The sequence below is a fragment of the Mugil cephalus genome, chromosome 8, assembly GCF_022458985.1.
Source record: "Mugil cephalus isolate CIBA_MC_2020 chromosome 8, CIBA_Mcephalus_1.1, whole genome shotgun sequence".
Taxonomy (NCBI): Eukaryota; Metazoa; Chordata; class Actinopteri; order Mugiliformes; family Mugilidae; genus Mugil; species Mugil cephalus.
In genome coordinates, this window is record NC_061777.1 from 7,404,161 (window position 1) to 7,426,367 (window position 22,207).

The 22,207-nt window shown below is 44.3% G+C and overlaps 2 protein-coding genes across 8 annotated transcripts in view; both read right to left on the minus strand.

The window, feature by feature from the left end:
• Positions 1 to 1,887: 1,887 nt before the first annotated feature.
• osmr (oncostatin M receptor) lies at positions 1,888 to 9,930 on the minus strand. 2 transcript variants are annotated; one of them, XM_047591505.1, is made up of 17 exons: positions 9,688 to 9,930; positions 9,432 to 9,586; positions 9,146 to 9,299; positions 7,754 to 8,050; positions 7,512 to 7,641; positions 6,660 to 6,808; positions 6,314 to 6,447; positions 6,082 to 6,223; positions 5,817 to 5,902; positions 5,476 to 5,683; positions 5,036 to 5,221; positions 4,841 to 4,942; positions 3,824 to 3,985; positions 3,470 to 3,622; positions 3,277 to 3,358; positions 3,110 to 3,194; positions 1,888 to 2,721 (listed from the first exon to the last, which is right to left on the minus strand). In XM_047591505.1, exons 1-17 carry the CDS (start codon positions 9,773 to 9,775, stop codon positions 2,323 to 2,325), a joined length of 2,712 nt encoding a protein of 903 aa, XP_047447461.1. In that variant the 5' UTR covers positions 9,776 to 9,930; the 3' UTR covers positions 1,888 to 2,322. The 2 variants fall into 2 exon arrangements, with proteins under 2 accessions (XP_047447461.1, XP_047447462.1); XM_047591506.1 differs by having other exon boundaries at positions 2,502 to 2,721; positions 3,154 to 3,194.
• A 52-nt stretch (positions 9,931 to 9,982) lies between these two features.
• Positions 9,983 to 22,207, minus strand: part of LOC125011956 (rho guanine nucleotide exchange factor 28-like) — a 36,782-nt gene continuing 24,557 nt past the window's right edge. For 3 of the 6 annotated variants that reach the window (XM_047591499.1, XM_047591501.1, XM_047591504.1), the window contains 24 exons: positions 21,477 to 21,566; positions 20,779 to 20,902; positions 19,881 to 20,025; positions 19,557 to 19,612; positions 18,382 to 18,439; positions 17,349 to 17,487; positions 17,048 to 17,169; positions 16,820 to 16,960; positions 16,479 to 16,729; positions 16,261 to 16,386; positions 16,056 to 16,173; positions 15,629 to 15,883; positions 15,456 to 15,532; positions 15,181 to 15,359; positions 14,962 to 15,059; positions 14,641 to 14,838; positions 14,217 to 14,348; positions 13,917 to 14,050; positions 13,783 to 13,830; positions 13,325 to 13,429; positions 13,076 to 13,237; positions 12,263 to 12,514; positions 11,781 to 12,168; positions 9,983 to 11,115 (listed from right to left, as the gene is read on the minus strand). In XM_047591499.1, coding sequence (XP_047447455.1) covers positions 10,925 to 11,115; positions 11,781 to 12,168; positions 12,263 to 12,514; positions 13,076 to 13,237; positions 13,325 to 13,429; positions 13,783 to 13,830; positions 13,917 to 14,050; positions 14,217 to 14,348; positions 14,641 to 14,838; positions 14,962 to 15,059; positions 15,181 to 15,359; positions 15,456 to 15,532; positions 15,629 to 15,883; positions 16,056 to 16,173; positions 16,261 to 16,386; positions 16,479 to 16,729; positions 16,820 to 16,960; positions 17,048 to 17,169; positions 17,349 to 17,487; positions 18,382 to 18,439; positions 19,557 to 19,612; positions 19,881 to 20,025; positions 20,779 to 20,902; positions 21,477 to 21,566 — 3,589 coding nt within the window. In that variant the 3' untranslated portion in view covers positions 9,983 to 10,924. The remainder of the gene's footprint in view (positions 11,116 to 11,780; positions 12,169 to 12,262; positions 12,515 to 13,075; positions 13,238 to 13,324; positions 13,430 to 13,782; positions 13,831 to 13,916; positions 14,051 to 14,216; positions 14,349 to 14,640; positions 14,839 to 14,961; positions 15,060 to 15,180; positions 15,360 to 15,455; positions 15,533 to 15,628; positions 15,884 to 16,055; positions 16,174 to 16,260; positions 16,387 to 16,478; positions 16,730 to 16,819; positions 16,961 to 17,047; positions 17,170 to 17,348; positions 17,488 to 18,381; positions 18,440 to 19,556; positions 19,613 to 19,880; positions 20,026 to 20,778; positions 20,903 to 21,476; positions 21,567 to 22,207) is intronic. The other 3 variants (XM_047591502.1, XM_047591503.1, XM_047591500.1) reach the window with 2 other exon arrangements.

Consider the following 22,207-nt stretch of genomic DNA (forward strand, 5'->3'; position numbering starts at 1 on the left):
GACGGAAATCTGCATGTCAATTCTCCGAACACAATATGCACAATGCCAAAAAGGTGACGTTCAGCCCAGTCATTCTGTGCCTTTAAGTGCAATAAAGGGCACATGGGCTGCACTGTCACACCTTGCAGAAAAAGAAGAGTGTTGCATCGCCCTTCTTGGGCTCTTCCACAAGTATGTGACTGGCTGTACCGCAGCCACAGCAAAGCAGAGCGCCAACTACTTTTTTTTTTTTTTTTTTTTGTCGTTTGTTCTCAAAACTTGTTCTGCAACTTTGGAAAGAAACGAAAAACACAGAATGAGGCCAACTCCGCTAATGAATGTGGTATGTGGCTTTGTGGAAAACTGGCACTAGTGTTGAATGGAAAGAATTACTCCCAGCAGAGATAATGAAGTGTTGATTGATTATTGTCCGATAAATGGGGTTGTGTTTGAAATGAAAGTCATAACGTTACTGATATACTGATAAAAGTAATGCAGATGTGGTGGTGGTGGTGGTGACGGGGGGAGGAGGGGAGGAGTGTTGTTGACTGCGTAGGTGTGTGAATATCTGCTGTGACAACTCTGTGCTGGTGCAGCCCATATTTCATATTATCAAAGGAGGCAGGAGATATAAATCTACCCATCAAAAGGGTGCAACAGTGCACTTATATAGGTACACCCCCCATGATGATTATTTCCTAGAAACTTTGCACTTTGCACTTAATGGAGTCCATGATATGACCACTACATGTTACTTAAAACAGTCTAAATCAGGGCTCTTCAACGTTTTTCAGGCCAAATACCCCCAAACTGATGGAGAGTTTAAGTAGGGAGCCCCTACCTATTATATGTGTTCTATATTAAACTCAGCCTAGCGCCATTTATAAATTCAGTAAATCCAGTGCATTCAGTATTAACGCTCTTTCCTAAAATATATTGGATTCGTGTTAAAGTGTATGTGTAGAAATTTAATTTTAAAAAAAAAAGTCTAATCAACCAAAGATTTTGCGACCCAACTGCAGTGCCTCTGCGGACCCCCTAGGGGTCGCAGACCTCCTTTTGAATGACTATGGTCTAAATCATTAGAAAACTTAGAAATTAGAAAACTGAGGCCTGACCTCCTGCAGGCCTCAGTTTTTCTTCCGATTTTCTGAGTGAGCAGTTATAGATGATGATAAGATGACATTTGCAGAACTAAATCATGTGGCGTTTTTTCAGTTTAATAAGTCATTGACCGCATGCACATATAACCGCGTGTCAGTAACTAGAAAACGGAGGAAAACCCTTTCCTAGAACCCTCCATTATACATCACGTGTCCAACAGATGGCAGACTAGTTGAAACACGTATATATAAAGATCGGTGTGAGTCTTTGGCCCCGACTATATTTCTATTCAGAGAAAAACACGTATGATGTTTAAAATATCATTAAGATAAGCTGATTGTGTTCACCGAAAAGCTGCGTGTGTCAGAGAACATATTACTCAGATGACTTTTAACTGAAATCAGACTGATTGAGGGGCCGTCTGAAATGCACAGGGGGACAGCGCAACACACAAATTCAACTTAACATGAAACTACATTATCAGATAAGTTAAACGTCTGATATGAGCCACATCGTAACTGTAGGAGTAACGTCGGTGTAGAGGCGGATGATTGTGTTATTACTGAGTAACCTGTTCCAACAAGCAGAGCGGGTTCAAGAGTGAGATTGCTGCATATTTTGATATTTGAGTCAGAGTGTAAAAACAGACATCCATCAGTGACGAAAGAATAACAGATAAATTAATTTACGTTCCGAAAAAATACCTGACCACTCACTGAACATTTCCTTTTCTCTGTGATAACGCAACCAGTTTTGTCTTCCTGTTTGAAAAAGAAAAAAATACATTTTCCACCATAGAAGCAGTTTGGCATATCTCATCCTGTAGCTTTAATCACCTACACAGGATGAAGAGTCTTTATCAGATGTTGCACAATCTCAACGTTTTTATGCAATGCCTGTCATTTCTATAGTATCCCTTTCTGCTTAATAAGTCATTGTTTTACAGCTAAAATCTTTTTTAATAGTCCATAAAAGATACACACCTCTCTGTCGGCGTGTGCCTTTTCAGTTTGCTTGAGGACATTCGGCTTCCTTATCAGTTACTTCCTGTAAATAACATCAGTTAGTTCCTTCTTGGAAATAACTTTCTTATTCTGTTGAAAACACCTACAGGTTCACCTTTTGGTTTTGGCTTATCACAAAATCTGAGTATTGCAGTAAATGACACAGAATGTGCTAAAATGAGACATAAATACAGAAAGTGCTGGAGAAAAAAAAAGAAACACATAGGCACCACGATCATGTTGTATTAGCGGAGATGTAACCGTATATGACGCTACACGAGTTATTCGGACCCACGGGGGGCTCGAGGCTGGATTTGATTTCGCTGAGCGTCCCTTGTGGCTCAGAGGAATCGTCCGCCATGGCGAATAAATAATTCTTGTTCGTGAAACTTCTGCTTTGAGGAAGGGCACGCTCGTCCCAGAGCTGCAGGTCTAACTGCGGGCGGTAGCTGGCTTGGATCGGTGCACGGGAAGGCGACGCGGACAAAGGAGAGGCCTGAGGAGAGCACAGGGAGCTCTGGAGCTCGGTGCCTCCGGAGGTGGGCGCTTCACTCAGGAGTGGCCTCTTATTCACAACCTCGATGTCGCAGGTGACGCAGTCCTCTTCCGCCTGAGACTGCAGCTTCTGACCAGTCTGCGCAAAGACACAGAGGAGGGGGCAGTGAGAATGTGAGAGAAATAAAACCTGTTTGCATAAATGCAGTCCGCCAAAATCAAATGTAGTGGGGAAGGTGAGTGACTTAAAGGAATAGGATCATTTTCTGTGATTAGTTGCAGTCAGGCTGCATTTCATTATAAGATTAAATATTTTATTACTCCCATTTTTTTTAATTAAATTTGTTTTTTGTTATCATGTATGGTGTGCTATCTATCTACAGTCAGATGAATGCACGTACAACACTAGCCTGAAATTTGCTCTTTATCCTAAAATATATGTGCAGCAAACCTATCTTTGGGTTGGTACATACTGTATTAGTTGTTTTCCTGTGCATGATTTGACTATCTCAGGGGTTTGGTCATACCTCATGAAGGAAGCTGTCAAACTCAAAAGTTTTAATGTTCATACCAGCTGGATAAACAAATATCTCCTTCAGCCCACTCTTCAGCCTGAAGAAAAAAAAAACAAGAACAAAAACATGAAGGAAACTTCACAAATCACTGTTGAAGATTTAAAGGCGACGCTGCTCACGTATTTCTTTGGGGCCACAGCAGAATGATGCATCCCAGTACTAACACGGTGGGGATCAGTATCTTGGCCAAATAAGCAGAGTCTACAAGGGGGAAAAACAAGATGAACTGTTGTCTACAATCCCAGCTCGTGTACTGGAATTGGAAAAAAACAACCACATTCAGTCAAGAGAAGTCGACGTAACGGAACTCACAGTTGATTGTGGTCCTGAGGGTTATGATGATCGGCGTCCCAGGGCCCTCTTTAGTGAGAGCTCTCACAGAGCAAACATACTCTCGGTTCGACTGCAGACCCTTTATGATCTGAGACTTTTTCCGGGGCTCTGCCACAGTCTTGTTGAACACCACTGGACATGAGCAGGAAACAAGAAAAAATGTCTTATTTGATTGTGTTGAGCAGCATCCTCACTCAACCGAAGAGCGTATGATAATCAAACACACGTGAAGTTAAAACGATTGGTTAGATTTCATCTGACAGTCATTCATTTCTCACAACACTCAGCTTCTTTTTCAGTCAGAGTGCTGGAATCCTTTTGCTCTGCACTCACCTGCAGCCTGACCCGGCACAATGTTGGATGCTACTTCCTGCACTGTGACCAGATAACCAGTGATGAAGGCCGGCTGGTCATCTTCATCGTACAGCCACTCCAGTGTCACAGAAGAGGAAGTGCTCTGAACTGGTTGAACAAGCTTCAGGGACTGTATAGAGTCTGAGGAACGAAGGCAGATCGAATGAATTAGAATTAAAGAAACAGACACACTATGCGATGGCTCAACTTGGGCACTCGGATGTAACGTGTCCGGGACTTTCTGTCTGATTTGGGTGTTTTCCTTGCAAAATGAAACTTCATGGCACAGTCTTTTGCATAACCGTCCTTTCTGGGCTTCACAAATACCTCCACTCTGCATATCCAACAAACAGGAAAGATTTGTTGTCTGCAGAGTTGTCTGCCATTTAGAGGATGTCCTCATTTAGGATCTGATAAAGACATCCTGTGTCAAAATGTCTTGTACCACACCTTGGTAAATATTTTGTTTAGAAGTGTGCACCCCAGACAACATCTGCTCCGGCGCACAGTGTGTCTCACTGGTCGTTTTGTGCAGTAATATGGAAAAGATCATTTAGATCTCGGATACACAGCCTGACTCATAAAGGAGGGTCTTCGGTAAAAGACATAACAGATCATGTGAGCCCACAGAGCCTCAGCGTGTTTATCATGGAGGGAGTTCGGGATTACATTTACGAAATAGAAGTAGTCACCGCACATAAAATACATATATTATACATATATCCCCATATATATATATGTATATACAGTATATATATATATATATATATATCCCCATAGATCCCAAACTGATCAAGTATCAGTGGGATGATCCACAGAGCCCCCCCCCCCACCCCTTAAGTCACAGAACCCAAAGGCCCCCACTAACAAGATTGTGTTGCCAGACACCACAGGACACCCTCAGAAAGTCCATGTCCAGTCTTTTATGGGTCACAACTGTTATGGATATATATACGGATGTATATACTGGATTAAATTGTCAGTATTAACACTCACTGAGCTCTTTTGAGTATCCGGTCTGCTTCTCCAGCAGCGTGTGTCCATTCTCCGTGCACCCATAAATATTAAACGTATACCTGCAGCCTGCTTTGAAGTCTCCTACGAAATAAAGACGTGACAATAAATGCAAAACTGCAACAACCCCTTTCGTTATTTTAAACGTGAAAAGAAAACAACAAAATTAAAACTTACCGGCAGGTAGGACCAATGTGTTGTCTCCCTCTGGCACATTCACCCACTTCAGGGTACAAGGCCCTGCATTTCTCAGATCGCACCACTCCACGGTGTAGCCACAGGAGACGGTGCTCGACTCGTGCCAGGACAGATTGAAACCGCCGGCTGCGGTGCTGCTCAGTCGCTTCTGTACTGGGGGTTTTTCTGCGCAAAGAAAAGTAGGGAGCGGATTCAAAAACTTTATTTTACAAAAGCTGGTAATCAACAGGCAACGCTGAACAGTCATCATTCAGGTCACAAAGTTCTTTTTTTAAAGACCTCCAGCTAAGAGGTGCACGAACCTGACAATAACAGGACAAAATATTGTTGGACGAAACATTTTTCAAGCTTTATTTACTTTATCACAAAGAGAATAGGTCTAATGTAGCCATGGTTGAATTCCAGGGGGAGTTGTTCACCTGTGTAGTCGACCGGTGGGACGGTGATGCGGGCAGGGACGGAGGAGCCGCTTTGGAGGACAGCCCTCACGGTGAAGACACACTTTCCTGGGCCGACGGAGACCACCGCCTGGCTCTGTCCGACCTCCGTCGAGTTTGTGCGCCCTTCCTGCGTGTACTGAACTTTGTAGCCTGGGATTTTTAATGTTGCCGCCGTGCCAACAATGTGCTGAGTAAAAAATAAATAAATAAAAGGTTTATTTAATGGCGGGAAGGTGTGTGTGTTAATAGTGTCGAGTGTTCCCTAAAACCAGACGAAGAGTTTTAATCGCCCAGTTATTTGGGCTAAAACAAACAATTACCGGATTCCACAAGAGAGTAACTTGACGACTGTGGGGGTCAGACAGCTGCTCTATTCTCCTCCATAAGTCCAGCTTCACCAACGGTACTGAGGAACATAAGGTACCAGATCATCCAGTACGGGAATCAGTATATAGCCGGTACAATGGTTTTCAAAGTTTGACCTTGGACCAACATTAGTTTGACCGTTTCTGATCATTCATTTTGGACTTGTCTTGGTCTGTATTTGGTGTGTCTGCCCTTTGTATACTGGTGAGATACACTTACAGGTTATGAAGGGTACGGGGTCTGACCATCCTCCCCAGAGTCTGCCATTGAGAGAGCAGCGTACCCTGGTGGAGTAATGGGTGTTCGGCAGCAGCTGTTCCAGTTTGACTTCACAGACACCACTCAGACTGTTACAGCTCAACTGTTAACACAGACGGAAGGTGAAAAAAAAACAAAAAAATTTAAAAACAAAAGCACTAAAATGACTGACAGGTGACCAGTTTAAACCCACCTCTGTGTTGTTGCCGGGCTCCGTGTGAGTCTGACAGAGGAGGTTCTGTCGAGTGAAGTTCCCCTGAACACTCCAGGACATGTTGGCGCCTGTCACCCCAGCTCTCAATGCTTCCCACTCCACAACAGGAAACACTAATAGTAACACACACACACGAAAAAACAAGGTCAGGTTTAAGTGATCGTGCAGTGGCTACACTAACACAGACGTCACTACATTGTGCAGATAAACTATGAGGAGTAGATGTGTTGGACTCTTCAGTCTTCAGGCCAAGAGCGGAAAGTATGAGAAGTATAAAGAAACGGTATATTCCATGTTTTGTCTAGATGTCTGCGTGACCCCAGACCTCTTTCAGAGATGTTAAAGCTGTGGCTCGCCGTCTCCTCTCCCAGCATGTCCTTCACCACCACGCTGATGTTGTATTCTTGCAGCTGGGGCACAGCTGGAAATGTACAAGATGATTCCTCACAGCTGACGGGACCCCGGTCTGAGTTCCTGTAGATCAGCGATAAAACAAGGAGAACGGGACGTGACTTGCGTGGCTACGCGACAGTCTGCAACTCTGTGGCGTGATAATATACACGATCCGGCATAACATTATGACCAGGTGAAGTAAATAACGTCAACCGTCTTGTGACAATTCAGTGGTCTGCTGGGCAAACTCTTGGATCTGGCATTTGTGTGGATGTTACTTAGACATGTAGCGCCCACCTAGACCAGACCAGGCACCCCACACACAAAAACGCTTGAGGAACATCTAAAAAACCTGGCCTCCGAATTCAAAAACTGATCTACAGAGGCCCCTCACCTTATCTCACAAGACCCAAAGATCCCTCTCACAAGCAGTACTCTGTTACCAGACTCCACAGGACACCACCAGAAAACCCATGTCCATTCTCAGTTGAGTCACAACTGTTGAGTCACAAGGAGACTTAGGGACGTGGTCATAATGTTATGCCTGATCTGTGTATATCTCTTGATTACTCTATAGCAGAGGTTTTTTTTTTTTGTAGCCCTGTGAAATAGTGTTGCCACACACTAATTTGAACATGATCAAGAAATACCTGCACAGTTTGGTTACGAGGCTCAAGACAAGAGTAACATGTGTTTAGACACAAGAGAATTAAGAATCATTTTGAAGGTAGAAGCTGAACTAGTTCATACTTATGAAGAACACCGTCACAGTGTATCTGCTTACTCGATGTGTAGAGTGTATGTTCGCTTGTTGTGATCGTGTCGGTCTCGTTTTCTGCCTGAATCCCAGGTGCAGGTGACAGTTCTCATGTCTGTGGTTGCGCAGCTGAGGTTTGTGAGCTTCTGGGGAGGAACTACAGTGTGCGCACAGACACACACAATATGAAATCCGCCGTCGCACACACATATGAAAGGTGTAACGGTGCGATAATGAGGAATGTAACAATGCTAACAATTCAAACTCACAGCTGACATAGTTCCAGATAAAACTCTTCTTGTCTGCAGCTACACATTCAAGCAGCAACACTGATAACGCTTTTTTTTGGAACACTGTCATACTGTCTTCTGTTGGGATGCTTAAGTTGTTGACAGTAATAGCCTTGACACCGGCTCCAACGCTCGTAAGAGCGTATGGTTCGTTCCTGAATGCTATGCTTGTGATGTTGACTCCTGCTGGGGGAACACAGCAGAACGTTGCAGTGGTGCCCTCCATCAGCACCTGCTCGAAGGGAAATATCATTGGCTGATCGTTTTTTTTGGATCCTGCAAGACACAGAGTGAAGGTTCATTGAAGGTACATTCCAGGCATATTCCGCCACAACCTATGCACACAGCCGACACCGGCTTAGGTTATGTTAATTTTTATTTCTACTTCCTTCTTCACTTTCTATGGACGCCCTAAGCAGCCATGTTATTTCCTCCATGTTTTCCAGTGATGGGGAGTTAATTTCCTCTGTTTCTCCAGATGTGGAGTTATTTATCTCGTTATCTTGGGAAAACAAGCTTTGTTTTCTCGAGATCTCAATATATTTGATTTGAGAGAGTTCCATCACAAGTGAGCTGCCATTCTGACTGACGGATGGCTTAACACTAATGTAATACATATGTAATAACAATGTAGTTTGCAAAAATAATAGCCTATGGTAATAGGGAGACGTCTGTTTTGTGCTAGATTTCGAGAAAACAAAACTTTGTTTTTCCGAGATAATGAGAGAAATAACCCAGGACCTCAAGAGAACAGAAAAAAAAAACCCTTTAAATCAGCCCTTTTATGCCATTACGTAAATATGACGCAGCGCTGCTGTTGGAGAGAGGATGAGAGGGTTGTAATTCAGAAAACACGTGCTTTAACGTTCAAGTTTAAAGGGGTTAATTCATTATCACAGGAAAACGAAGGTACATAGTATGTATGAATGCGTCACAGTTTAGGGCTTCCATAACTTTCAACAATGACACCCGAAACTTTTGCCGAGATTCCGCTGAAAACGAGGCACACAAATGTTTGTGTCCCCGACCCTCCTTAGTTAATCTTTCTCCGATGTGCTCCGTCTTTATCGATCCAAAACAATCGATTCCAAAATTGCGGAGATGGAGAATCAGTCTTGCGGTGCGCAGTATTTCTGGTGAGGTGTACTTCCCGTAAAATGGGACACATTTGGGTACGGGTAGCAGGTAGTTTGCGACACGCATTTGTAACACCTGTCGCTGAAACAGTTGAGAAACGTTGACTTACACATCGGCAAAAGGGAAGGAAAAGGGTAAAGTGACTCGCTTTTGTTGAGAAAACAAAACAAAAAAATGTCAACAAAAACATCCGCCTTTCATGCATTTTTGGTAAGAATCAGAAAAGCTTTTCACCATTGTTGGTTTTCCAGTTGCTCCAAGGACCTGCGACAGAGTGATTATAGAAAGCTCGTATCCTGACCGAGTGATCGACGCACTCCAGAGGCAGATCAGAGACCCACGTCCACGTGTACTCGGATGAATCAACAGAAGGTACACTCACATTTGTCTACAATAACAAAAGCAGGTCGTGCTATTAGAGTTTGCCATTCCTAATAATATCACAGCCAGATGAAAGCAGGATTAATAATATTTTAAAAAATGAATGAATATGTTTCCTTTTAACTACATAAAAACTCACACTATAAATAATGGTGTGCTTTTCCGTGCGGCTGATCTGGATCTCATAAATGTCACCCACTAAGCCGCTGTGAACTGCCAGCCAGCTCACTGTGAGGCTTCGCTTGTCACCGAGTGCCTTCAGCTGACTGATGCTTGGTTTTGGCAGTTGACATCCTGGCACACAACACAACGCACAGCATGTAGAGTCAAAGGACATAGCTGGGGGTGCTTTGAAGTGGCTAGAGAGAAAACTCAGACAAATAAATCAGACTTACCAGCATCAGTGTAGCATTCGCCGTGAACCATAGAAAATATTATACACAGGCCAAGCAGAGTATGGATGGAGAGTCTGAAATCATTCATCCTCTCAACTGAGAAACGATCAGAGTGAAACACAAGCCATTGCCTGTGCAGACTAACTGAAAGTGATATGAGTCAACGTTGAAGAGGAGCTTGCCCACAGTTTCAATAACAGTATTGCGTAATGCCACACTGGAATTGATGAGAGGTGTGCAAATATCAGATTAATCTTGCAACGTTTTTTTTTTTTTAACACAAATGCGTCAAAAATAGATGGTAACCACAATAGTTTTTTATGTATATAGTCATATATATATATATACACACAAACACATACACAACATGTCACAGCACAGTTATGATTACAGAGATTACAACAAGACAACACTTATTAAAACAAAAATATTATTAATGTCATGAACAGTGCATAAGGCAGTTTGTATGCAATAAATTATCTGACAAAAGCCACAAACAGGAAAAATACACCCACTCTTTACAGAAATCAGTTACAGCATCAGATAACAGAAGATTTTTTTGTTTTTTGGCACTTGAGTGAGAAAAAAAAAAACAAAGATAGGAATATAAGATTCTCTTCAAACATAGTGTGCATAGGTAGCTTTTCCATAAAACTATACATATATTCTATATTCATACAATAATGTCAGTATTACACTTTTTTTTTTTATAGATGTTCACAACCCTTTATAAATATTATTAAAGATCACTTGGAGAAAAAAAAAGCACTGGGCCTCAACCGGCTCCTCATATATGTTCATTTTCTATTTAAGTGCTCAGGGGGAGGAGGGGCGGGATCACATCAGTACGTCTGTCCTGGTGCTTTGGGTCAAAGTGTTCGTATCTCTGTCACCAAACAAGTGCAACAGATGCTAAAACCAGATACAGGAGGTGTAGAAACACGATGAGCGTGAGTATAAAAGCAGATTTACAAAGGTTTTGTTTGCAAAAAAAAAAAAAAAAAAGGCACAATGGTTTGATCACACAGGAGGAGGAGGTGGAGGAGGAGGATGACTAGGTCCATCGCGTACACCAATAAAGGCACGTACTCTACAGTCGTCTGCGAATACCTTCTCCCTGCCAGTTGCTTGATTTAAAAATTGAGCTTAACTCCATCAGATGGAAACAAATATACACATACACAAGCGACGGATATATTATCTGTCTGTCCAGTTGTACATCTGGTCGTGATGCTCCTCAGAGGTAAACAATGTTCTCTTCGCCCGCCTCCTCCCCGTTCTGTCCCTCCAGGGAGAGGTAGGCCTGCGGGGGGAGGAGAGGGGTGAGGGAGGGAGAGGAGGAGTAGTCCTCCTCGTAAAGTCTGTGACCTCTGACCTCTGACCTCCAGGGACCGGGGGACTGTCTGTCCAGCAGCGGGCTGAAGTCTGCTGGGAGGAGAGGAGCAGAAAGTTTCAAGACCAAGATCATGTTTTGATGGAAAAGAGCTTCACATCTTTTCATTATGTTCATAGATGATTTCATGGGTAGTGAGCAGTGTTAGGCAAAAATGTAATGTATTACTTGTCACTTGTTCGCAGCACTTTTAAGTTACTTTCACCAAAAATAACTGGATTTTGTTTTTCTTATTGCATTCAGTGTAGCTCATTTACACATCCAGTAGCATAATGATTAAGCTAGGCTTAATGCTAATAACAGTACAATATAATGGCCGCACTTATGGCTCATGGTGCAATACATATTGTGATAGAGAAACTGTAAATTTAGGCTTATTCACATTGAAATCAACTACTATATATTATAACCAAACACCTAAAGAAAGCTGGCACCTGGCTTGATGTTTCCTTAAATTATTTGTGCTATTTTGCGAGATACAGAAATCTTTTGTTTTGTTTTCTCCTCTGCTAATTTCGTATTTGTATAAAAACCCACAACTTCGTTAATTGAATAAATTTTGTGTTTAAAATCCATTGGAACGCATGTCATTGACATGTGTACCGAGTAAAATATTACAGTTATTTCTTTGTAACGCCTTACAATACCGGGGTGCAGTAATCGCACTGTCACTCCAAACACAGTTAGCAAGTGCTCTTACCCTTGTTGGTCCTCTGTGGCTGTGCAGTGACCCTGGACTCATACAGGGGCCGGGGACAGCCTTGGTAACCCGGGTACGCCAGAGGTTCCAGAGGCTGTTTGTTGTGCGTCTGACTCAGGAGGGTGTTGAGGCTGTTGTAGAGGCTGGCGCTGAGGCCGAGGTTGGCAGTGTAGCCGGAGCTGTGCAGAGCGCCGTCGTGGATCTTCCTCGGCATGGAGAGCAGTTGCTGGTGCTGCTTGTTGTTGTTGATGGTGGTGGCGGTGGTGGTGGTGGTGGTGGGCTGGTGGAGGCTGTTCTGTTGGAGGGAGGCGAGCAAGGCTGCCTCGTTCTCATACACCGAGCTGTTGCCGTCCAGGCTGCCCGAGCGGCTGTGGCTGGACCCCTCAGACTGGAACACCGAAACAACAGAGGTGACATGGTCAGGTTTTATTCCTTGAATCCCTCCCACTCTTATACCACCTTCTTGTCTCCCCGCCTCTTACCCTGTATCCATCCAGCGGTATTGTCACAGGCAGGCTGCTCTGGCGGTTGTGTCTCCAGCTCTGGAGCAGCCTCTGTTGGGCTTCGATCTTCTCCCTCTCCCTCTCCACGTTCCTCTGGCCCTCCCTCAGCCTGTCCAGATTTTGCTGATACTCCAGCAGCTGGGCCTCCAGCTCTTCGCGCTCGCGCCGTAGCCGCTCAGCCTCCAGGAGGCACTGCTGCTCTCGCTGCTCCAGCACGCTCTCCTGATCGCTCTGAAACCAGAATTCGAAAACTTGAGGCGTCAATTCCTCATTTCTCATTAGGAAGCGACTGAGATTAAACATCAGCACTGGGGTGTGAACTGAGATTTAAATATTCAGGTTTTGCAGGTGTCGTTATTGACCTTCTGTATGTTTTTTTTTTTTTTTTTTTGAGTCTCTTTTAATAGTTGTTTATGTGTGCATTATTCATTCTTTTACACTTAGCTGAACAAAGGCACAAGATCTAAGGGCACAACAAACCAAGGATGCAGAAATCATTGCACCTATTTAAAGCAGGCAAACTTACTGGCAGGACCTAACGTCTTTTTCAAAAGAAAAAGGAAGTTAACACTTACAACACTTACAAATAACTCCACATTAGCTGCAGATAGTATCATGTAGTATCGTTTCCGTCACCTTTCAAGTGACTGAAATGTGATTGTTTTTTTTTTTTTGTGGTGGAGAGAGCTAGTATTTCATATAGTAGTGCTTTTCTAGTTTTGACTTAATTTAAACGGTTTCATAGGAACTCATGACATGTCACATTTGACGGCACATCAGCAGGAGGCTCACCTGTTGTTTCTCCCTGGCCAGACACTCTTTGTCCCAGCGTTGCTGCTCTTGTTTCAGTTTCATGTGGAGCTTCTGCACCTCCGCCTCTTCTTTCTTCCTCTCTAGACCCTTCTTTTCCACATCCTCTTTCTTCTTATCTATACTCCTCTGCTTCTCCTGCTCCTGTGTGAGAGGCGGCCCACATTTAACATCTTGTCTTTCAAACAAAACGCATACTATAAACACAAATAAGACGAGGGTGGCTGATACCAGGCTGCTCTGGAGGGAAGCCAGGGTTCGGAGCTGAGGCCGGTCTCCCTCCTGGAGAAGGAGTTTGTGGACTTCGCAGCAGCTGTCCTGGAGAGTCACGGCAGCCTGTAAACACGAAAGACGATCACATTCAACTTGATATCTGTAACATGACCTCTAGCATATTTGCAGTTTGAATTTTAAAGCATTTTTTTTTATTATTTATTTGACAAATTATGGTAACAAAACGTATTTTAGAGAATAAAAAGAAAGAAAAAAGTTTGGTATTCAGACAAATGACTGTCCTGTTTTTTGTTGTTTTACTAATTACCAGTGAGAAAAGATTAGATTAAATTTAACTTGGAACCTGACCCACAGCCCTGTGCGTATTGGTATTTTTATTATCCATTTGTGTAACCCTTATTCAGAATTTTATGTTGCTCCAGCCACACGTTAACTCATTCAGGTGCTGTTCTCACCTGCAGACTGTAGAGGAGCTGAGTGAGGCTCTGGACACTCTCTGCCACCTACAGAACATTTTTATTGTCATTACAGTGGGTGAATGGTTATGCATATTTATTTGTTAACAAACAGGGGCTTAAAGTGCTTGAACCTTTAACAGCGTCCCTTTGGTGTCTCCCCTCCTCAGTTCGACAGCTGAGCTCCACGTCCCGTTGTCCGACCCTGCTAAGTCACTGTCTGATGCTAGAGAAGTGGAGCTCATACTGAGCGTGCTCAGATAATCCGCTGTAGGGAAAAGGAAAGGGGAAGTCACATTGTAAATGTCAACGCTTGCATGCGTTACGCGGCGCTGCTGACGTCACACGTCTTTAAAGGTGAAGGAGTACGTGGGCAGCTTTGTGAACTTTTGAGACACACAGGAGCAGAAGTGCGGTGTTTATCCGTAACTCACGCTCAGACGGAGACTCCTGAATGCTGCTGCCGTGGCTGTTGTAGCTGCAGCACTCGGGTCCTCGGACAGGGGAGCTCTGACTCTGAACAGAGAGGCAGTCGCGAGCCTGCAGGAGATTGATCAAGTTCTCCGCTGCACAAAAGACACATGTTTGTCAAATGATTAATCTGCACAAAAAAAAAAAAAGGATGATGGTTTCCGAAAGATGTCTCACCAACCAAAACGATAACTGTACTTCTAGCTTGTTTGTATCAAAAGTGAAATCTTTTCTTAGAGTTTGACAAGGTGTTTCCACGTAAGCAATGTTATTTAAAAAAATAAAAAATAAAAAATTACCCCACAGATTTTCCATTGGTTACTCACTACTCATAACCATTCATCACTATTAGTCATTAAACCTGGGGCCAGACAGACGCTTTCATACCTTCTCTGAGCGCAGCTGTCAGCAGTGACGAGGCTGGCTGTGGCACCTCGGCGTCGGTGTACTGCGTGGGTTGTACCAGCAGGTGGCGGTGTGCTACAGGCTCTGGCGAACGGAGGGTTAACTCTGTGAGCTCAGCATAGAGCTGCAGCTTCTCCTCCAGGGTGTTGCAGATTTGCTGGTCCTGACTCAAGAGCGTCTCTACGCAAAACACGCACCACAGCTTATGTCAGAGAATAGTTTGGGGTGTTTCAAAACTACACAAGCTCTTTAACAAACTGAAACATTTTAGTTTGAGGTTAGGGGCTTATTTTATCTTCTCACCTTGGAACTTGGTGATCTTCTGAACTTTCACTTCTGCGGCTTGCCTGGCTTCCTCCGTCTCAGCATTTCGATCCTCCTCCTCCTCCTCCTCGGGACAACTGCCATGTAGACCAGTGGGTTAGATAATGAGTGAAAGAAATATTTGCACACATTAACCAGTGCAGAAAAAAATGCGCCCAGACACTGAGCAGTGCACACAACACTGCGGACATGACTCACCTCTCTACAGCCATCCGGATGTGCCTCATCCACGCATTCCTCTCCTCTCTGGTGGAGGTGTGGACCTCGTACATTTCTGGCCCCACTGAGGAGGCAGAGATGAGGAACATCCCTCTCTCTTCATTGGCTACCTCTCTAACGATGAGCTTCTGCAGAGGGATTACTGGAGGCTTCTGGTCCTGAAGAAGTGAACCCATGAAGAAGGGTTAAATAACAGGGAGAAATGGATGCACAGCTGGACCAGATGTCGTTTGAGAGGACTGTTAAAGGCGTACCACAGCAGCAAATACGAAGCGCTGGTCCTTCTCTTGTAGGAAAACCAGAACGTCAGTGAGCAGGAGAGCTAACGTATCTGAAAACAAAAGAGAAGACACGCTAGATTGTTCTGTTTTTTTTTGGCCAAAACGAAACAAAAATAGTCTGGTGCCACGAACGATCTCATGCCCACCTTTGAGACGTCCCGTGGCAGTCTTCCAGAAGACCAGCCCTTTGTGCTGCAGGGTCCTGTGTTTGCTGTGCAGATCCTGTTTACGAAACACCTTGTCGTTCTTCAGCTTGGCAAAGCTCTTGTTCTCCAGCCGGGCCAGCACTTCCTGCAGCTCCTGGCACCTCTCGTACTTATTTACAGAGAGGTCCACCGCCGCGATGATGTCACGGACGTGAGCCAAAGCACTTGACAGGTCAGAGTGTTCCTGACTTCCCTCTGTCGACCAAAACAATAGCTCAATGAGATGAGAGGTCAGACAAATAATCCTTCATGCGAAGGAGTGTTTCAATTGAGGCTCATTCTTTATTTGTTTTGCTGCTTGGACGGTAATCTAAGAACATGAACACTGAACATATTCACGCTGTCACTTAGGCCACAGATGACGTACCCTGAGTGTACTGTAATATCCTCTCCAGCAGCACTGGATACTTGGTGATGCGCTGAGTGACCAGCAGGATGAACTCTGGGACCTCTCTCCGTCTTACCAGAGAGTTATTGCTCTGTTGCTATGAACAGCAAAAAAAAAAAATCTAAATTAGAACAACATCAGCAGCTCAACTGAGACATTATCGCTATTAGCAACAGCAGCTTACTCTGACAAAGTTTTGCAGTTTCTTATTCTGTTGCTGCAGCTCTTTGAAGACGTTCACTGCCTCGATGTGGTGACTGCAGAATTCTCCATACACCTGCTTCATTTTCTCAGCGTTTTCATCTGAGAACTGCAGAGAAAGAAAAAGCAAACAAGTCAGATGCACGGACGTACGGACGCGCACCTCCGTGTGTTTACGTGCACGAGTCCGTCTTCACCAACCTGCTGGAGCAGTATGTCTCCAATGTGCTCGATAAGGTAATTTCTTGAATTCTCGACTTGGGTTGCAGCCTGCCTGCGTTCCTGCAGCACTCTGAAAAGGTTCCTGTGGTAGAGGAGCAGAGGATCCAAGCAGGGGAAGATGCGGGCGACGCAGTCCCAGTCCAGCTGCAGCTCCTCCAGCATGCCTCTCCTGAACACCTCCGACATGACCGTCAGGGTTTGGATGTGGTGTAGCTCTGTCTGCATCAGCTCTGAGGGGAGAGGCGGGCAACGTTGATTATAGAACACTGTAATATTTGGTGGACCACAGTGGAAAGCTGTTTTATGCGCCACTGTCTCACCATAAATGACATCCTGTCGTTTGACTGTGTGCCTGTCGTATTGCCGGCAGAACTCCGGAGTCACGGCGAGACTCCACGACTCTACGTCAAGCCCGAGCAGGTCCGGTGACAGGTCACCCAGCAGAGGAGCATCAACGGTGTCTGGAAGGAGACAAATAACGAACATTTAATTTACCTCTGAATTTTAACTGGCACGTGTGCTAAATCCTGTACGTCTCTGTTCCTCACCCTGTGGGGGGATTGGAGGGTCAGTGGATGGTGGAGTCGCTGTGACCGGAGTTCCTTCATCAGACAACGAGCTGTTAGCACAAGCCGCCGCGGCATATTCACCGTCTGTGTCACTCAGCCGTCTGTAGAGAAAAGTTTGCATGTGGGCACATGTCGGTAAACTAAGGCTGCATTTATTGAGGTGTTTTCAAACAGATTATAGCTTTAGAACACTGGTATTTAGGGGCACTATTCAATACATTTTATTAATAATTAATTTATTAATATTTGTAGACTTTATCCAGTGCCATCGCCACCCTACCTGCTGTCTATAGAGATGGAGAGGCTTTTGGAAAGGGGGGCGCCCGTTTCTCTTTTGTCTTTGCACATCGCCGGAATTGAAGAAGAGGAGGAAGATGGAGAAGAGTACGTGGCGGCTGGAGGGTTGTCTTTCGGCGAGTCTACAAGAGAGAGAGAGCAGCACGAGGAGGAGTCAGTCACGCCTTCTCTACAATTATCTGCAACTGGATCAGAAAAAAAGCTGTTTAACTGGACATGCAGCCCATTGTTGTGACAATACACTCATTGGGCATAACATTATGACCACCTTCCTAATACTGTGCAGTTCTCCCTTTTGACTCCAAAACAGTTATGATTTATTAAAGAATGGACATGGGCATCTGAGGGCGTCCTGTGGCGTCTTCTGGCATCAGGATGTTGTTAGTGGAGGCCTTTGGTTCCTATGGGGGAGGGGTCATTGTGGTCTCTACTACGTGAATTTGGAGGCCTGGTCAACACCTTGTGCTGTTCATCATGTTTTTTTTTTTTAGTTGTTCCCACAGCGTTTCTATGTGTGTGCTTGTATCCTGCTGGGAGGGCGTGTCATTGCTATGGGGTGGGGGCGCCAGGTCTGGCCTAGGTGGGTGCTACATGTCTAAGCAACATCTACATGAATGCCAGGCCCGGAAGTTTCCCAGCAGAACACTGGATTATCAGAAAGCTATTTACTTTACTTCTCCTGTCAGTGGTTTTAATGTTGTGGCTGATCGGTGTATGTTGCACTGATCAGCTGACTGTGAGTGACCTTGACACCTTTGTCAGCAAATCAACCAGTCGGTAAAGACACTGAGCTTCACATTAATAATCAAATGGTCCTGTCTAAGAAACACGAGTTCTCATGCACAAAGACACACTTGGACACAATCCACAGATCCCCCACAGAGGCAGATTAAAATGTAACTTTTTCAAAAGGGACAAGGGAAGGGGGGAAGCCAAAGGGAGGACAGGTGAAAACTAAATGAATGGAAGACTAAGGGAGGAGATTATTGGTGGTGGTGGTTGGGGGGGGCACTCACTCTGCGGGAGGGACACAGTCTTGCTTTTCATCAGCAACGCATTCCTCTCCTGGGGCTTCTAGGAAAAGACATAACCATATTAAAGTCAACACCTGTAAACCCCCTCATCTTACTGCTTCATATAATGACTGCGGCCCCGGACTACAGAATAAATAAATATGGAGGGTAACCCTTCAGAAACTATGTTCATACATCACCAACTCATCAACACATTCCAGGAGTTCCTTTGTCACCGCGTCCTGGAATTTACTCTGCCTGTGGTACCTTCTTCATAACAACGTGGCTCTGCGTTAGTAACTGATTTATTTCTCTCTCTCTGTTTATGGCATTTGGACTTTGGGAGAGCGAGCCAACGCAGGGGGAGACAAAAGGAATGGCCACACAACCAAAGCAGGATCTGTGGGCAGCACATGTGTCATATCGCTGGCTACAGCTGCTCGACGCTGAATTCTTACATTTCTCAAGAACCGCAGTATATTTAGATTTCCGTCTTCATAACAGTGAGTGTTTTTGGAAGTGGACAGCTTAACAAAATAATATGAAGAACATATGGCACAGGAACAACTTTGACAGTGACAAATTTTCAGCTCGGAGTTTACTAAATTGCGTACTTTAAAGAAAAATTGGGATTTTTTTTTGAGTGTGTCACCATCGTGCTTCTATCACGCATGTGCAGACCAATGGGCAAGTGTACGGGTGATGATTTGTTAAGGCTCAGCTGGCTGACAGTCGGCAGGGATCGTGGATGTAAATGATGCATGTTAAAAAAAACATTGGAATAACTAAAGAAACGGTTTAACAAATGTTGGGAACACAGTGTTTTCTTGACATCAACGGTGCACGAAATGCATGTATATCAAGAAAACCCCACAGTGCATCATCCTTGAAAGATTTAGAGTTTGGACGAGACAAAGGAATACTCAAAAATGAAGCACCGGGAGCCAAAAGAGTCAGATTGTTAGTACCAAATGTAGGGCCAGCTCCAATATTGCTAGATCCTAAATTTCCCAGAATACCATCTTTGACATTTGTTAGACATCCATGACCACCATCAAGCACAAAGTCATCCCAGGCATGCGTTTTCCATCACACTTTTTTTTTTCTTTTAAAACCACTTTGAAATCATTATTCTCTCTCGCTGGATTGAGATCAAATGAGGTGAAGCTGATGGTTACCTTCCCACAGGCTGCAGCTGACTCTCGGCAGTTTTTGTGGACGTTCAGGAAGCAGTCTGCAAGCGAGGGGCAGACGAAAAATCCGAGTTAATTTTCACGAGTTAGCTAATGATAAACAACATATCTGGATCTGGATTCGGCTTTCCAGAAGCCTGTCAAACTGTTCTGCTCTTCAGGAGAAATGTTGACTTCGCGAGAGGGGGATAAATGTGACTTCAGACAAACAGAACATCAAGGCTGCACGTGCAAAGAGATTTAAACAAACCCTAAACACCGTGGCCCCCGCAAGACATAAAACAACAGCACTGACAGTATAATACTTACTGGAGCACTGCAAAAGCTCCTTCCCAGAAACAGACTTATCACAGGCCACACAGAGAGCAGGTCCAGATGGTGACACGGGAACAAACTGGTGTCCATTAGCGGCTCCCGGCTTCTCCTTCCCCTCCTTCACCTCTTTCCCCTTCACCTGAAATGCAGGTCATAAATATTTTAATTTTACCGACTGAGCCAACATTTACTGCAGTTAACGCCACGATACTGCGTAAACCACCAAAGCAGAAATAGCATGACTCCGAGCAGCAGGACAAAGAGGCGCTTAGATGCGACCGTGATGCCGTAGCACACCTGTTAAAGTGAAGATGGTCGGGGTGAAGGGGGCCTCTCGGCGAACTTTTTACTGTTTACTTTGTTAGAGTCCATGGGGGACGGCCGCTGTTATGGCACTTTAACCGTAGGGAGGCATTACGGGGTACTCCTCTGCGTATGCGTGTGAAGGAGCGGTGTTTATTTTCTTGTCAAACTTTTTTTTTTTTTGCGAGGAAGTCCGAGAGCGCGAGTTTGTTTTTCCGACGTATCTCGTGCGTCTTCTGCGCATACGTGGAAACACGTTCTAAACACAGGCGCACGTGTCCACCAGATTAAGAGCATACTACGGAATGTGTTTTGGTTCCCCATGCTGCGCGGAAGGGAGTCTACCCGTTATGTAAGAGAATATTTTCACCGTGTCCCGTTGCTAAGACCTGAAGAGAGAGGGGAATTCTCTCCTTCGCCAAATAAAGGCCCCGCGCTAAGAACAATCGCCCACCATCAGGAATTCCAACCCGTCCAAGTGGTTGTTAATGTTTCTACTGAGCTCTTTTTTTTTTTGCCTTTCACGTTCAACCATCAGGATTTTCAATCACATTTTAATCACATGTGAGGGAAATGGCTTTTGCCTCACCTTGGTCTTGCTGCGCGTGCTGGACATCCTGTTCTTGAGGAAGCTGAAGGTCCGGCTGACTTTGTACTTCTCTGACTCGACCTTTGATGGGATTATGTATTTATCCCACTCCTCGTCCTCGATCCTGTTTCATCGTGAACATTTCAGTCAGCTCAAATGCTCACATCACCTTTCCGAGACTGCAACATTCCAATCATGCACACTCTTTATAAAAGTCGTCATTATTTTAGTGCTTTTATTAGACTAAAAGGAGTTGAGTAATCAGACGGTGTCATGCTGGAATGAAAGAATGTCCAGACAGTCTTCCAGGACCCCTGGTCTACAGATTATTACTCTTGACAAGATGCTTGGCATGCTTGGAAGTCACTAAGGGCTCTAGTGGATGCTATTTATAGCACAACCTTGGCAAAATGCAATTAATAACGTGTCAACTATTTACAGCAACTTGGTTACACTGGGGATTCTAGGTGAAAGGCGACAATGACAGAACATAAAGAAGTGAAACATGCAATAGTACATCAAACCTTTACTATGACACTATGGCATGAAAGTGTTAATGCAATCTACAGATCCATCCAAATACAGCTGCAACGAATCTGTGTTGTTAATGCATAAGCTGGGAAATGGTTTGATGGCAGGGTTAGAATGAGTTAAGCCACGCATGCATGGCTGTGAAGGCCATTTTGGTGGAAACATACTCTTTGAGGAACTCTGTGAGGGTGAGGTGTTGGAGCGATGCGCTGCTCTCTTCCTCTGCTGACTGGGCCCGCTTACGGAAACCCAAAACCCTGCATGGATATATAAAACACCTCAGACTGGGTTGTTGTGTGTCGCCGACTGTCCGGTAACCCAAAAAGGTTCATGATGTTCGTGAGGTGGCTCAGATTAGACTCTGCAAATCAATTCTGGGGCTAACAATGCGTTGCGAGCGAAAATAATACAGCTAGAGGTTTTACAAATGGATGTTTGCATTGACGTTTGAATTCGTAGACCATTTATTAGCCAGTGCTTAAGGCAGAGTCATGATCCACATCTTTTTTTGATACTGGACGGATCCTGATGATGTGATCTGGCTGAACATAGTCCTATTAATGTGATTTATTCCAATTCTATCATTTAATGGTCTAATATGATCGTCTACAATGTTTCCTCTGTTAGCAATGCATGGTTATTAGCAAACAAAATAAATTAGCACATGATAATTAATGAGGCAGTGAGATGAAACTTTACTATATAATGAATGTGGATGGTGAGATGAAATCTAAATAGGAAAAAAAAAGGTATTACACGGTAGGGTTGTAAAGCAAATGTTAATTCAGAGTAATTGTCACAATCCTACAGTAAATCCAGGATAAATACTACAATATGTGCATACTGCAGATTCCCTGACATTGATGTGGTCTAGAAATGAGCAAGATGTTTATGAGGT